This window comes from Typopeltis vanoorti, chromosome 13, assembly GCF_054136105.1.
Source record: "Typopeltis vanoorti isolate ZY-2024b chromosome 13, IOZ_Tvanoo_1.0, whole genome shotgun sequence".
Taxonomy (NCBI): Eukaryota; Metazoa; Arthropoda; class Arachnida; order Uropygi; family Thelyphonidae; genus Typopeltis; species Typopeltis vanoorti.
In genome coordinates, this window is record NC_143561.1 from 121873657 (window position 1) to 121887059 (window position 13403).

The 13403-nt window shown below is 36.7% G+C and overlaps 1 protein-coding gene across 1 annotated transcript in view; it reads right to left on the minus strand.

Moving 5' to 3' along the window:
- The window catches only part of Col4a1 (Collagen type IV alpha 1), a 903940-nt gene that overhangs the window by 436082 nt on the left and 454455 nt on the right, over positions 1 to 13403 (minus strand). The window contains exon 19 of the mRNA XM_090402880.1: positions 13054 to 13232. Within this exon, the coding sequence (XP_090259006.1) occupies positions 13054 to 13232 (179 nt within the window). The remainder of the gene's footprint in view (positions 1 to 13053; positions 13233 to 13403) is intronic.

Genomic DNA, 13403 nt, shown 5'->3' on the forward strand with positions numbered 1-13403 from the left:
GTGATGAAACATTTCACTTGCATCAATCCTATAAAACAATTTAAGTAACTTAAACATTTCTATCACATACCCTCTTTTTTCACCTATCAACCAACTTCTGCAGTACACACACCCTCAGTCTATCCTCACAGGGAATGTTCCACAGGCCATTCATAATCTTGGTTGCTTTCCTCTGAATACCCTGCATCAAGAAACGCAGACGTCCAGACCCAATCACAGTATTCCAGATGTGGACAAATGAAGTCCACATCTGGATTACTTATAATTCAGAGGAATAACAACTTCTTTAACTCTACTTCTGTGTTCTTCAATAGCCAAGTAATTTTATGCACTACCATAGCAACCTTAGCAATATGTCCTCTAAATTTCAACTCTCTGTCTGCACCCCCCCCCCTTAATACCAAGCTTCATCTATTTCCTGCAGTACAGTTTCATCAATGTGGTACTCAGCTTGTAATCTATTTATCCAATAATGCATAATTTTACATTTCTCCAAATTAAACTGAAACTCATTATCTTTTGCCCATACTGACAGCCTATTTAAATCGTCCTGCACACTCTTCACATCATCAAAATATAACTGAATATTTCCTTGCGGGTTATTTCTTACATCATTTATGTATAAATTAAACAGTAGGAGTAGTCCTAGCACTGAACTTTACAGTACACCACTAGTCACCAGCTTTTGCCTAGATTCTGCTACTTTGTATACCACTTTCTCATATCTGTCCAGCAGCCACCCTCTTATCCATATAACCAGTGTCATATCCATCTCAATTTGTTCTAATTCGCAAGAATTCCATGTGCTGGCCTGGGTGGCCAAGCGGTTAGCGTATCTGCTCCCCAGCCAAAAGGCTATGGGTTCAAATCCCACCGAGGGCATGGATGTTTGTGATTGCCTGTGAAAATACTAGTAGTGGTGGGCTGTAGATGGCATTGGTGTAGTTGCGGTTTGTTGTAGTCGGTGGATGGAGTGGTAGTAACAGACAGTTGTAGATTGGGTGCCCTCCCTCGATGAGTCTTTGGACTCTTTGGAGGTGTCACGTAATAGTAATAATAATGTATTTGGTCAAATGACTTTGCAAAATCCAGCAACCATTTCTTTTATCCAACACATCTGTCACTTTATTATAAAAAGTTAGTAAACAACAGCATGGTTTTGTTATCCAAACCATGCGCTAGTGGGTCAAGCGCTACGGACGTGTTTTGAAGAGCTCTTGATTTAGATAAGTTTTACTAGGAATAATTAAGTATATATTCGTAATTGTTTAAGTAAGAGTGGCTGTAAACGTTGTACGCTACCGATATTATTAGTGTGGGGTTTTTTTCCTTGCCTAAACTAAATACAAAATCGTTAATATTAGACCTAGTAACCTGCAGAGAAAAAAAAAAAATGGCGGCGGCATTGTCATTCCATGATTTTAATTTAGATTTCAGTCGTTTCATTAAGTGTGAGGTCTGTTGTATTTATTCCTTCGATTACATAAATGATTTGTGGGTATTTAGTGCGGAGAAGAAGGGTGTGTGCGAAATGTGACCTGAACAAGGAATTGATTAATGCGAATATGAAATTGATGACAGAAAGTGCTAGTACCGATTGTGTTGTGAGTACATGTTTGAAAGAGAAGGATGGTGAGCAAGACAGGCGAAAAAATGTTAAAAAATCAGGAAAAAAGAAAAAGAGCGATTTGACAACCGTAACGGATGTTAAAAGGGACGAAAGTGAGGCGGAAAGAAACGAAATTGAGAGAACGAATGAAAGTAGAAATGGCATGATGCAGAAATCGCAAGTGAAAAAAATCGAAAGAATGAATGATAGCGAAAAAAGAATGAATGATGGCGAAAGTTGGACGCATGTTGGAACGAAAGTACTGAACCAAAGAAAGATGAATGACAGTAAAAGTGAGAAGAATGACAGCGAAAGTTGGACGCATGTTAGTTCGAAAGTACGGAAACAAAGAAAGATATGTGAGAGTGAAAGTGAGAAGAATGATAGTGAAAGTTGGACATATGTTGGACCGAAAGTACGGAAACAAAGAAGGATGAATGAGAGGGAAAGTGAGAAGAGGGGGGTCGAGAGTTAGAAAGTTAGAAAGATTTAATGATAGAGAGAATGTGTCACGAGGTTCGGAAGGTGAACTGGATTGGATGAAGCAAGAAATGAAATGGATGCGTAATGAAATTAAGAGAATTCAGGTCAAAACTATTAAAATAAATCATGATGGCATGAAACAGTTAACGAAAGATGAGCGAGTGGCGTTGTATGGCGACTCCATTATTAAAGGTGTGCTATAGGATAAAATGCACAAGGAATGTTTTCCAGGTGGTAAAATGAGTAGAGTGATTGAGGCATTGAATATGAGGTGGGAACGAGCAAAAGAGTTAATTGTATTAATTGGTACAAATGATTTGAGAGAGAACAAAGAGCATGTCAAAATGAATGTCAGGAGACTGCTTGGAAAGATAAAGGAGAATAGTGTGACAGGAAGGGTGGTCAGTGTGTTGCCTAGGTATGATTGTGGTGAAATGAGGCGTAGAGCAAGGATTATGAATGATATTCTGGCTGAAATGTGTGAGGAGATGGGAGTACAGTTTGTTAATGTGTGCAATGAGTTTGAGGGATGAAGTGAGCTGTATGGGAGCGATGGACTGCATTTGAGTGGTTATGGTGTGAGTCGCTTGGAGAGACTGCTGCTGGAAGGTAGAGAAGTGAATAGAGAGAATGAATCAGATCGAGAGGAGAGTGATGTGGAAGAGCAGGAGAGTAAGACAGGAGAGATTGAAGAAGTGGAAATGAATGGGGAAGTGAGTGGTTATGAGTATAGAAAATGAGAGAATGGGTGTGCAAGAGGAGCAGGAAAACGGGGAGGCTCAGAGTGGACAGGGGTACACAGCATGAGAAAGGTGGATGCTCCAAGAAGAGGTGAGAGCATGTATAGGCAGGAAAGTAATGGGATGATCAGGGATCAAAAGGAAACAGATGGAATTGCAAAGGGTTCTAAAATGAAGAAGCAGAAAGGGAAATGGCCCCAGTCCAGCATGGAGAGATCACATCGAGTGAGTGGTATCAGTGGAACTAGCTGTAGATCCAGAAATGAGTTGTTGTGTTTGTATACCAATGCTTGAAGTATAAGAAACAAGGCGGATGAAATGGTTGCACTAATTGCGTCTGTGCACCCAAAAGATTAGCAGAATAAGTGAGACATGGTTAGATGAGGACGACATCCTGATAGGAATAGAGATGGAAAGTTATGATGTGTTTCGTGAGGATAGAAGGGGTAAAAAGGGAGGGGGAGTGCTATTGATGATAGAGAAAGAGTAATGTCCATACAAGGTAGAGATGCTAGAGGGAAATAGTGCCAGTGGTTTTGAGGCAGTATGGCGTGAGATAGAGGTGAATAGAATCAAATACTTGGTGGGATGTTATTATAGACCATTTAATGTGGATGGCGGTGATAGTGAAATGTATAGTCAAATAAGCCAAGCAAATAAGAAAAGGGTGATCATTATGGGTGATTTTAATTATGGCAATATAGACTGGAATGAAGAGATAGCAACTGGAAGTAAAGAAAATGAGTTTCTTGAGTTTTTGAGGGATAACTACCTCAGACAGTATGTAACAGAGGGTACACGAGGATTAAGGGTCTTGGATTTGGTCATCTCATCGGAGGATGTAATTATCAATGAGGTATCAAATCATCCACCAAATGGTGAAAGTGACCATGAGGTGATTACTTGGGTGGTTGCCAGCAGTGCAAGGACCCCTGTGAAAAAAGGGTATATGTGAAACTACGAGGGGGGGGGGGTGATTATGAAGAGCTCAGGAGACAGCTTGCAGGTGTAGCATGGAATGAGGAGTTAGCTGGAAAAGAGATCAATGCAGCTTGGGGGATTTTCAAAAAATATTTAGTAAATGCAATGTCAAAATGTATACTATGGGTGAGAAGGTTAAATAAGGTAGGTGTGAGATGGATGAATAAAGAGATTAAGCATGCAATACAGAGGAAAAGGGCATTGTATAGGCAGCATAAGAGAAGTGGAAGTAACCAATTTCATGAGGTCTAAAAAGACCAGGCAAGGAGGGTGACTTGGTTGGTGAGAGTAGCTAAAGAGAGGTATGAACAGCAGTTAGCTAATGAAGCCAAAAAGAATCCTAGGGAGTTCTTTCGATATGTAGCCAGCAAAAGAAAGAATGATTATGGAAGGATGACATTGATTGGAGGAAATGGTATAAAGACAGCTGTTGCAGAATGTGTGGTGGAGATACTTAATGAGCAGTTCATAAAGATCTTTCAATCTTGTGAATGTGACTTCATGGAGAGATTAAGAGCAGTTGATGATGGGGAGGAGAGACTGACTGTAAGTGAGCAAGAGGTGTTTGGGGAGTTGAGTAAACTCGATGTAAATAAGGCTGTGAGACTTGATAATATATCACCGCGTATTCCGAAGGAATGTGCTAGAGAGTTGACACTTGCCTTGACATATTTTTTTAATACGAGTCTTGCACTTGGTCAAGTCCTTAAAGAGTGGAAGGAGGGCAAGATTGTGCCACTTCATAAAGGAGGTGATCGAACTCAAGCATCAAACTATAGGCCTATCTGTGTGTCAGGCGTTGTGGTTAAGTTGTTGGAGAAGCTTGTGAGAACTAGGATCCAGAGTTGAGTTGACAACAACGGTATAATCTTTGATGGACAGCATGGATTTGCTAAAGGGAGGTCATGTTTTAGTAATCTACTTACTTATTACAATAAAGTGACTGCTTCCTTGGACATAGGAGAAGGATAAACAGTAATATACTTGGATTTCGCAAAAGCTTTTGAGAGAGTACCTCATGATAAGTTGACAGCCAAACTAGAGCAGATGGGGTTGGATATTAGATTAGTGCATTGGATTGGAGACTGGCTATCTGATAGGTATCAACAAGTTGTGTATGGGGGTGCAATATCCAGGAAAAGGAAAGTCACTAGTGGAGTGCCTCAGGGATCTGTTTTAGGGCCATTACTATTTAACTTGTATATTAATGATATTGGCGAAGATTTGGATGGAGATATTCAGTTGTTTGCAGATGATGCAAAGGTGGGACGAACCATAAAGAGTAGTGAAGATGTTGTGGCCTTGCAAGAAGACTTGAATAAATTGAGTGATTGGGCAAGCAAATGGGGATGTGAGTTCAATGTTACAAAATGTAAGGTTTTAAAATTTGGAAAACAAAGATGGGATGCAGAATTTATGCTTGGTGAGAATATATTGTTGGAAGTGGAGGAAATAAGAGATCTGGGGGTGATAGTGGATAAGGATCTAAAATTTAGGGGACACATCGCCAAAATTGTGAAGACAACACAAAGACTTCTGGGAATGATGCGGAGGACACTGACGTGTAGAAGTAGGGAGATTCTTGTTCCATTGTATAAGGCTTTGATTAGGCCACACATGGACTATTGTGCCCAGATTTGGTCACCTGGTTTTCAGAAGGATGAAGAGATGTTGAAAAGGGTCTAAAGGCGACTGACTAAGGTAGTTTCTGACCTCTGGAATGTCGAGTATGAGGAAAGATTGAAAAGATGCAATTTGCAGAGTCTAGTAGAGAGAAGGAAGAGGGGAGATATGATAGAGACCTTCAAGTTGGTAAGGGGTTGTTATAGGATCAATGGTGGAGAAGTTCTACAGAGAATAGTGGGAGATCAGGGGAGAACCAGAGGTCATCCCTGGAAATTGTATAAAGAGGGTGTGAGTAGGGGAGTGAGAGGCAGGTTTCTTTCGTGCAGAGTTGTGAGTGATTGGAATGCCTTGCCTGAGAGTGTGGTGTCTGCAAGGAGTTTGAATGTGTTTAAGACGCAGTATGATGAGATGTGTGTGTGAGATAAAAGGATCTCCTAGATGAGTCTTTGACTCCATGAGGTCTTGTTTAATAATAATAATAATAATATTGTTATCCACCCATTCTTGAGTATCATATTGTTATCCACCAATTCTTAATTTCTCATTTTGACAATTTTCTAGTACTTTTATTATCACTCCTGATATACTAATTGGTCTATACTTTCCTACTGCAATCTTAGAATTTCCCTTATACAAGGGAATTATTTTGCCCTCTTTCCACTCCCTTGGAATTCTACATGAGTTAAGACTTAAATTAAAGGGCCTAGTCAGAGGCACTGCCAGTTCCCTTGCACATTCCCACAAAACACAAGCTGATATTCTATCTACTCCCACAGCTGTATTTACATTGAGATTTTGCAATATCCTAAAAACCTTCAATTTATCCACCTCTGTTTCCACATAAGTGTTTATTGCTTATGTCAAAACATTAACCTCATTTGTATGATATACCCTTGTAAAGTGGTTACTCAGTAATGCAACTATTTTATGTACTTTTGTCACCTCATGACCATCAGCACTCATTAATCTTATTCTTCTATAGTTATTTTTCCTCTTCTTTGTCATATAGCAAAAGAACTCTTTGGGATTACTTTTGGTCTGCTTGGCTAGTTTTTTCTCATGACGTGATTTTGCCTTCCTTACCATACTGGTCACCCTTCTTCTTATATACCCTCCACAGCATTTTCTTCTTCTAAAACCCATGCATATTGATATTATTTATCCATCTAACTCCTGCCTGATTAGCCCTCCTTATCTTAGGTATACAATTTAATATAGCTTCCTCTAGATCTAGATACTCACTTAAGTATCTCCCATGCACTATTCATCCTTTCCTTGTAGGGTTTTATGCTATGACACAGCTTCGAGCTTCCTCCTAAGCTTGTAATAATCACTTACATTGTAGTTATAGTATATAGCCCTTCTTGAGAGAATATTCCTGATTTTTCACAATCTCTCAAGTCAAGACTGCATTGATCACTTTCTCCAATGGAAGCAATGTGGCCAACTTAGTTTGGAGAGTTCTTTTGATCCTATGACCAGGTCCAATATTCTTGGACTTCAAGTCTCCTTCACTTTCTGTAGATGTATAAATTCCATTTATTTCCTGTCATGTGATCTTTCTTCCTTCTATACAGTGCACACCCAGAGAGAAAACTTGCTAATCAATTAATCAAGTAGAAGAAAAGTAGATCAAAGGATGCAACTTTCTGAGTAGGCCTCAACATCAGAAACAATCAAATGTTCTGGAAACGTCAATTGTGATAGCCCATTTTACCAAACCTTTCCTGGCATGTATCTCATGATGGATGATGTAGGCTAAGAGATCCAGGTCAGCAGAATCCATATTGGTGGTACTCTAATTAGTGGAGAAATTGACTATTGATGACTTCTGATTATTTTGGAAAGGAGTGAGGTGATGACAATCAATCAGTAATTTCAAATCAGATGTTTATGGTACTTTTTTTTGGGATTATGGTGGATATATATTTGCTTCTAAATGTCTGGAGTAATTACTTTATAACAATGCTAAATAAAACAAGCAATAACAGCACAGTGGTAGGAACCATCCAGAAAATTCAAACAGGAATAAATATCAATACTTGAAACAGAAAAAGCTATTTAAAAAAACTTGAAATGAGGAAGGTCATCACAAGTAAATGATATTCAATAGGAAATAGTCAAATACAGAGATAGAAAAATTTTACAGCAGCTACACTGCATAATTCAGAATGCTCTGTCAGAGGATCAAATTCCAAATGATAGGCGTAGAGCTCGCATAGTATCCATCTATAAAAAATAGAAATAAAACAAATAAAACTGAATGTGAAAATTACAAATGAATTTCCATGCAAGTATACTTGAGAAAAGGCTAAAAAATTTAAAAAGGGAAGCTTGGAGAAGAATAAGGCTGGGAACATGCTTAAATAAAAGGTTGTTAGGATCAGATCCTCACTTTAATACAACTAGCTGATGAGTCTTTGACTCCTTAGGATGATGATTTATATGATGTGGTCTTAGGATGATTATAATTTCCATTATATTAATAACAATGAAAATAACAAGGATCTGTATTTGTTTTGTATTTCTGGAAGAAAAAGGCATATGGCAAGGTGGCAAATTCTATGGATAGATGTAAATAATATGTTATATAGTCTCTATTTAAGTTGTAAATCTGCAATTAGAAGTGGAGGAGGTACAGGAAGATGGTTTGATGCTAAATCAGGTGTGAGACAATGGCACACATTACCTCTACTGTCATTCATCTCCTATATGGATCACAATTTATGAAGGAAAGTGGCATTAATCTCAGCCATTTACTTTAAAAATATGGCATTATTCTGATGAGTATGTTGCTTTTATTGACCAAAAAAGGAATGTAACAAAAAACAACATTGGATTTAATAGGTCATAATAAATATTTAATTAAACCAACTAGTTTCACCACATATGCTAGTGGCTTCTTCTAGGTTAGGAAGAACAAACAAATATGGAAGAAGTGGTAAACATGAACATTACATAACTAAAAACTGAATATGTAGGAACCATTCCACAAAAATAAAAAACAGAAACATGCAGAGCATGTAAGCTGGCATGGGCCAGTCATTGTTCAGTAGGTGTGCATGATAGTTGGCAGAAAAGTTAAAATTTTATATGTTGAAAGATCTAATAAATGACTTACAAAATACCATATAAAATCATTCTTTGGTTTCTGTTGAGAGTGCCTTGAGAGTGGATAATCATCGTAGCCTCTTTGATGTTGCGGGTGCCTAAGTGGTCTTCTACGATGGTCGTCTGAAACGTTCTCGGCCTAGACCGATAGATAGGAAAACTATCGGCAAGATTTTTTTTTTCTAAGTAGATACATCTGTTGTAAGCATCCATGTGAAATTGCAAGTCATTCTATTACCTAGTTTGTTTTATACAGCTGTCTGAAGCAAAAATGTTGTCTGTATCCCATGAAATGGATAAAATGAGTATTGTGCAGTTATGAAATTCTTTGAAAAAGAAGGTTTGACTCCAAAAGAAATTCATTCAAAGTTCGTAAAAGTTTATGGGTACTCTTCTCCTTCATTTTCGACAATTAAGAAATGGGCTGCCAAGTTTAAACTTGGCCATACTAGCCCTGAAGATGATCCACGTGAAGGATGACCAAAAAAGTATAACAACACCAGAAATCATTAATCAAGTGCATGATATGGTATCGGATGACTGGTGAGTCAAAGTGCATGAAATTGCTGAGACTATACGCATTTCAAAAGAACGTGTAGGATATATTTTGTACAAAGAATTGCAAATGAAAAAGCTTTGCTTAAGATGGGTGCCACGCTTGCTCACAGATCAAACAAGCAATCTGATACAGTGCCTGGAGCATTTTAAAAAGAATAAAACTGATTTTGTGCAACAATTTATCACTATGGATGAGACTTGGATTAACTATTACACACGAGAATACAAACAGCAGTGAAAACAGTGGACAGAAGCCGGTTGTTCAGCGCCAAAGAAGACAAAGTTGGTTCCATCAGCAGGAAAGGTCATGGCATCAGTGTTTTGGGATGCTAAATGCATTTTGTTTATTAATTATCTTGAAAAGGGTAAAACAATAACCAGGGAATATTATTCCAATCTTTTAACCAGACTAGATGAAAAAATTCATGAGAAAAGACCCGGTTTGCAGAAGAAAAAAATCATCTTTCATCAGAACAATGCACCTGCCCATAACAGTATTTTAGCAATGGGAAAATAAAGGGATCTGTGCTATGAATTGTTGGAACATCCACCCTATTCCCCAGATTTAGCCCCCTATTACTTCTATCTCTTCCCAAAACTAAAACTCTTCCTCGCTAGTCAGTGTTTTCCTTCAAATCAAAAGGTGATTGCAGCTGTAGAAGGGTATTCTGCAGATCTTACTGAGAACCACTATAGGGATGGAATAATGGCACTGGAGCATCGCTGGAATAAATGAATTAGTCTTAAGGGAGATTATGTTAAAAAATAAAAATAATTTTGAAATTATAAATTTGTTTTTTCATTCTTAGGCCAAGAACTTTTCAGACCACCCTTATATGTAAGGCATGGAGTTTTTGTCCTATTCAGTATTGTGGTGAGTGCGGGAGAAATGGAATACCAGAACTGAGCTGTCTTCTCTATTGTTACTGATGTCTCTGATATGCTCATTTTTGTCTAATTTCCAAACTTACAGATGTTTGTCATATATAAGCAAGGCCACAAGAACATGAAATATTATAAAGGTGTTATTCTCTGAAATAAATCCAGCAGAAGTCTGCAGGATTCCATGACTAACTTAAATAGGCAGAAAAACTGAAAACTCAATTGCATCCTGAATAAAAAGCCTATAGAACAAGTAAAACATTTTAGCTACTGAGCCAAAATTTTTAGTGAAGATTACAAATTAAATATGGAAATAAACAGAATTTAGCAAAGCTGGTATGGATGAAAGTCAACTGAACAAATTTATATGGAATAGAAAATAAATTAGACGAAACAATAAACAAGCTGTACACAAGGCAGAAATTGACATGTGTATCTGAGAGGTATGTTAGAAATGAAAGACGATCAAAGATTGGAGATCACCAGATATGTGAGTTCTGAGAAAGATTAAGAGTAAACAGATCGCATCAATGGTAGCATCATATTAAAAACACTGATGTCAGGAGAGAACCCAACATTGTTAGTATTCAGAGTTTGTGCAGTTTATAATCAGAGTTAATCTCAGGTGGCATAGTCACTTAAACAGAATGGAAATGGATTATAAGCTTCAAATTATGGGTCAATCTGTATATCTGGAGTTTTGAACGTACTACTGAGATTGGTGATAAGTAGAATACAGAAATGATCTGATAACAGCAGTATTCTCTGTGGTTATCAACATGAGTTTGTTAAAGGGAGATCATGTTTTAATAACTCACTTATGTACTATAACAAGGTGATAAATACCATGGACAGGAGAGATGCATATACATGGTGTACTTGGATTTTGCAAAAGAGTTTGATAGATTGCCACATGACAAATTATTAAATTAATTGAAACAGACGGGATCGAATAACAGACTTCTGAATTCGATTAGTGACAGCCAGTCACTGATCCAATTCTGGATCAGTAACCTTCCTATTTTGGGTGCAGTATCCTGACCTACTAGTAAGGTCACTAGTAGTGTGCCATAGGAGTCACTTTTGGGACAATTGTTGTTCAATTTGTACACTACTGAATATTATTTTCATAGAATGGGAGAGGGTTGGGGGGGGGGAGGTAGAACAAGAGACCATCAGTGGAAATTATATAAGGTCAGTGTGAATAGAGAAGTGAGGAACAGGTTCTTTACATGTTGAGTGACTGGTGAGTAGAATGCATTTCCCGAGTGCGTTGTGAATGTAGATGCACTGAATCATTTTATGTCACTGTTGAATGAGCACTGTATGCAAGAGTGTGTGTACCTCTCACGATGAGTCTCTGACTCCATGGAGATTAGACGTTAATAATAATTTTAATTTTCAGACTAATTTCACTGCAAACAGTTTTAATTTATAACCTTTTGATATTTGATGAAATACTGTATCCAAACATCCTTCACAAATCCAGTAAGCTTCCTGGATTTTACTCAACTATATACTTTACTATTTTTTTTTATTAAATAATAATTGTGTATTATTATTATTTAATAATGTTTATTATATTCAAATACTACTACTACCATTATCATTTAATAATAACTTTTCATTATTATTCAGAAACTAAACATATCAATCTAGAAAATCAAAGAATGAAATACAGTTGAAATAGCTGCTACAATTTCACGTGCATGTAAAATGAAAACATATGCTATATGATGTTATTCGGGATTAAAATGGCATTCTTTCATTATGTCCTTCCATTCTTTCATTATGTTTCATTATTACTCACTGGAGGTGCTAATTTTTTTTTAAATTAATTCTTTGACAGTGAAATTATTTTTGAACAGAAAGAAGATAAGAACATAACACTATGATACAAGTTTCAGTGCTGAGCACTGCATCTATTTTGCTAAAACTAAATGCGTATAAATTAATAATAATAACAATAATTAATTTTTACAGTTACAGTTGAATTAAATGATATTTTACAATAATTGTACAATAATAGTAATAATTTATTTATAATTTTTATATGTTCTATGTATATTGCACAGATATATCTACATACACATATATTAGTTATATCCACTTTTTTACAAATTTTATAAACTAAAATGTTTATTTTTTATGCATTTAAAATAATGCAGTTGCTATAAATGAATTTTTTTCTTTATACTGATCCCAGTTTAGGTTAATATATCACTTTGCATCCCTGATCCTTATGTTAAACTTATCTGAGGATGACACTGGCTAGTTAGTATTTATTGATGCGTTGGGAGTAGGATGAGAAGTCAGTCACACACTCACACATGCAATACTTAGGAATGCTATGATGTATTATTGAACTGGGAAGCCTGAACTAATATACTGCTTCTCATTAAGTCCGTAAAGTATGTAGGGTGTGTATTTTGTATTCTAAGTATGCCCATATGGCCTCTTTTAACTGTAATTAAGATTTGTTTTTAAAATGCAATTTGTTTAATATATCTGAAATTTAGAAGCTCTGAGTGGCTTTTTCATACTGTTAATTATATTTGTATGTGACATAGCTAGTTGTCTGAGGTTCTTCCTATCTAATGCAGTTGGTTTCAATCTAATATTTTAGCATAGATGCATAGTGACATAGATGTTTTGTTTTTAGCATTTTCTGTTCTGTCACTGCTGTGTGAATAAAGCCAGTATCATCTCTTTCCCCAAAAAATAACAGCTTTATCCTTTTATACTATAATGGTATTAATCTACACTGAGTTGCTACTTTATTAGGAACAGCTCTCCATTTAGGAAAATGGGGAGGCGTTCCTAATAAAGTGAATATCTCATTTAATCTATGGAGTTTGCTTGCAATTATCCAGAGTTTGTTTTGTAGGTGATTTATGTGACTATTCAAATTCCATGATGATAATAATAATAACAGTAATAAAATAAGAACAACAATAATAATAGATATGAGTTTTACTGTTAAATACTAAGTTGCACTTTGTTTATAATAATGTAATGATACTCGTAAATGCTACATGCTGTACTGGAAACACTGACACATACCTCATCCCCTGGTGGTCCTACCAGTCCAGGAAGCCCATCATCTCCTCTTTGTCCTGGTAATCCATAGGGTCCAGGCTCACCTCTCGGACCTTGTAAACCAGGTAGTCCATCTAGTCCACGCTCTCCCTTCTCACCTTTGGTGCCTGGTATACATGCAATGCAACTACCTCCAATTTCACCTTAAAGTAGATAAATAGAAAAATATTAAATGAGCATATATGCCAATTAACATCATCATCATTTTCAAATTCTTGACAGGTACTGTCATGATATGTTAGGTATGGTTATTACTAGCTTTGTATCAACAATTTTCTTTAACATCGTCATGCTGGCAGTATTTTGCATATGTT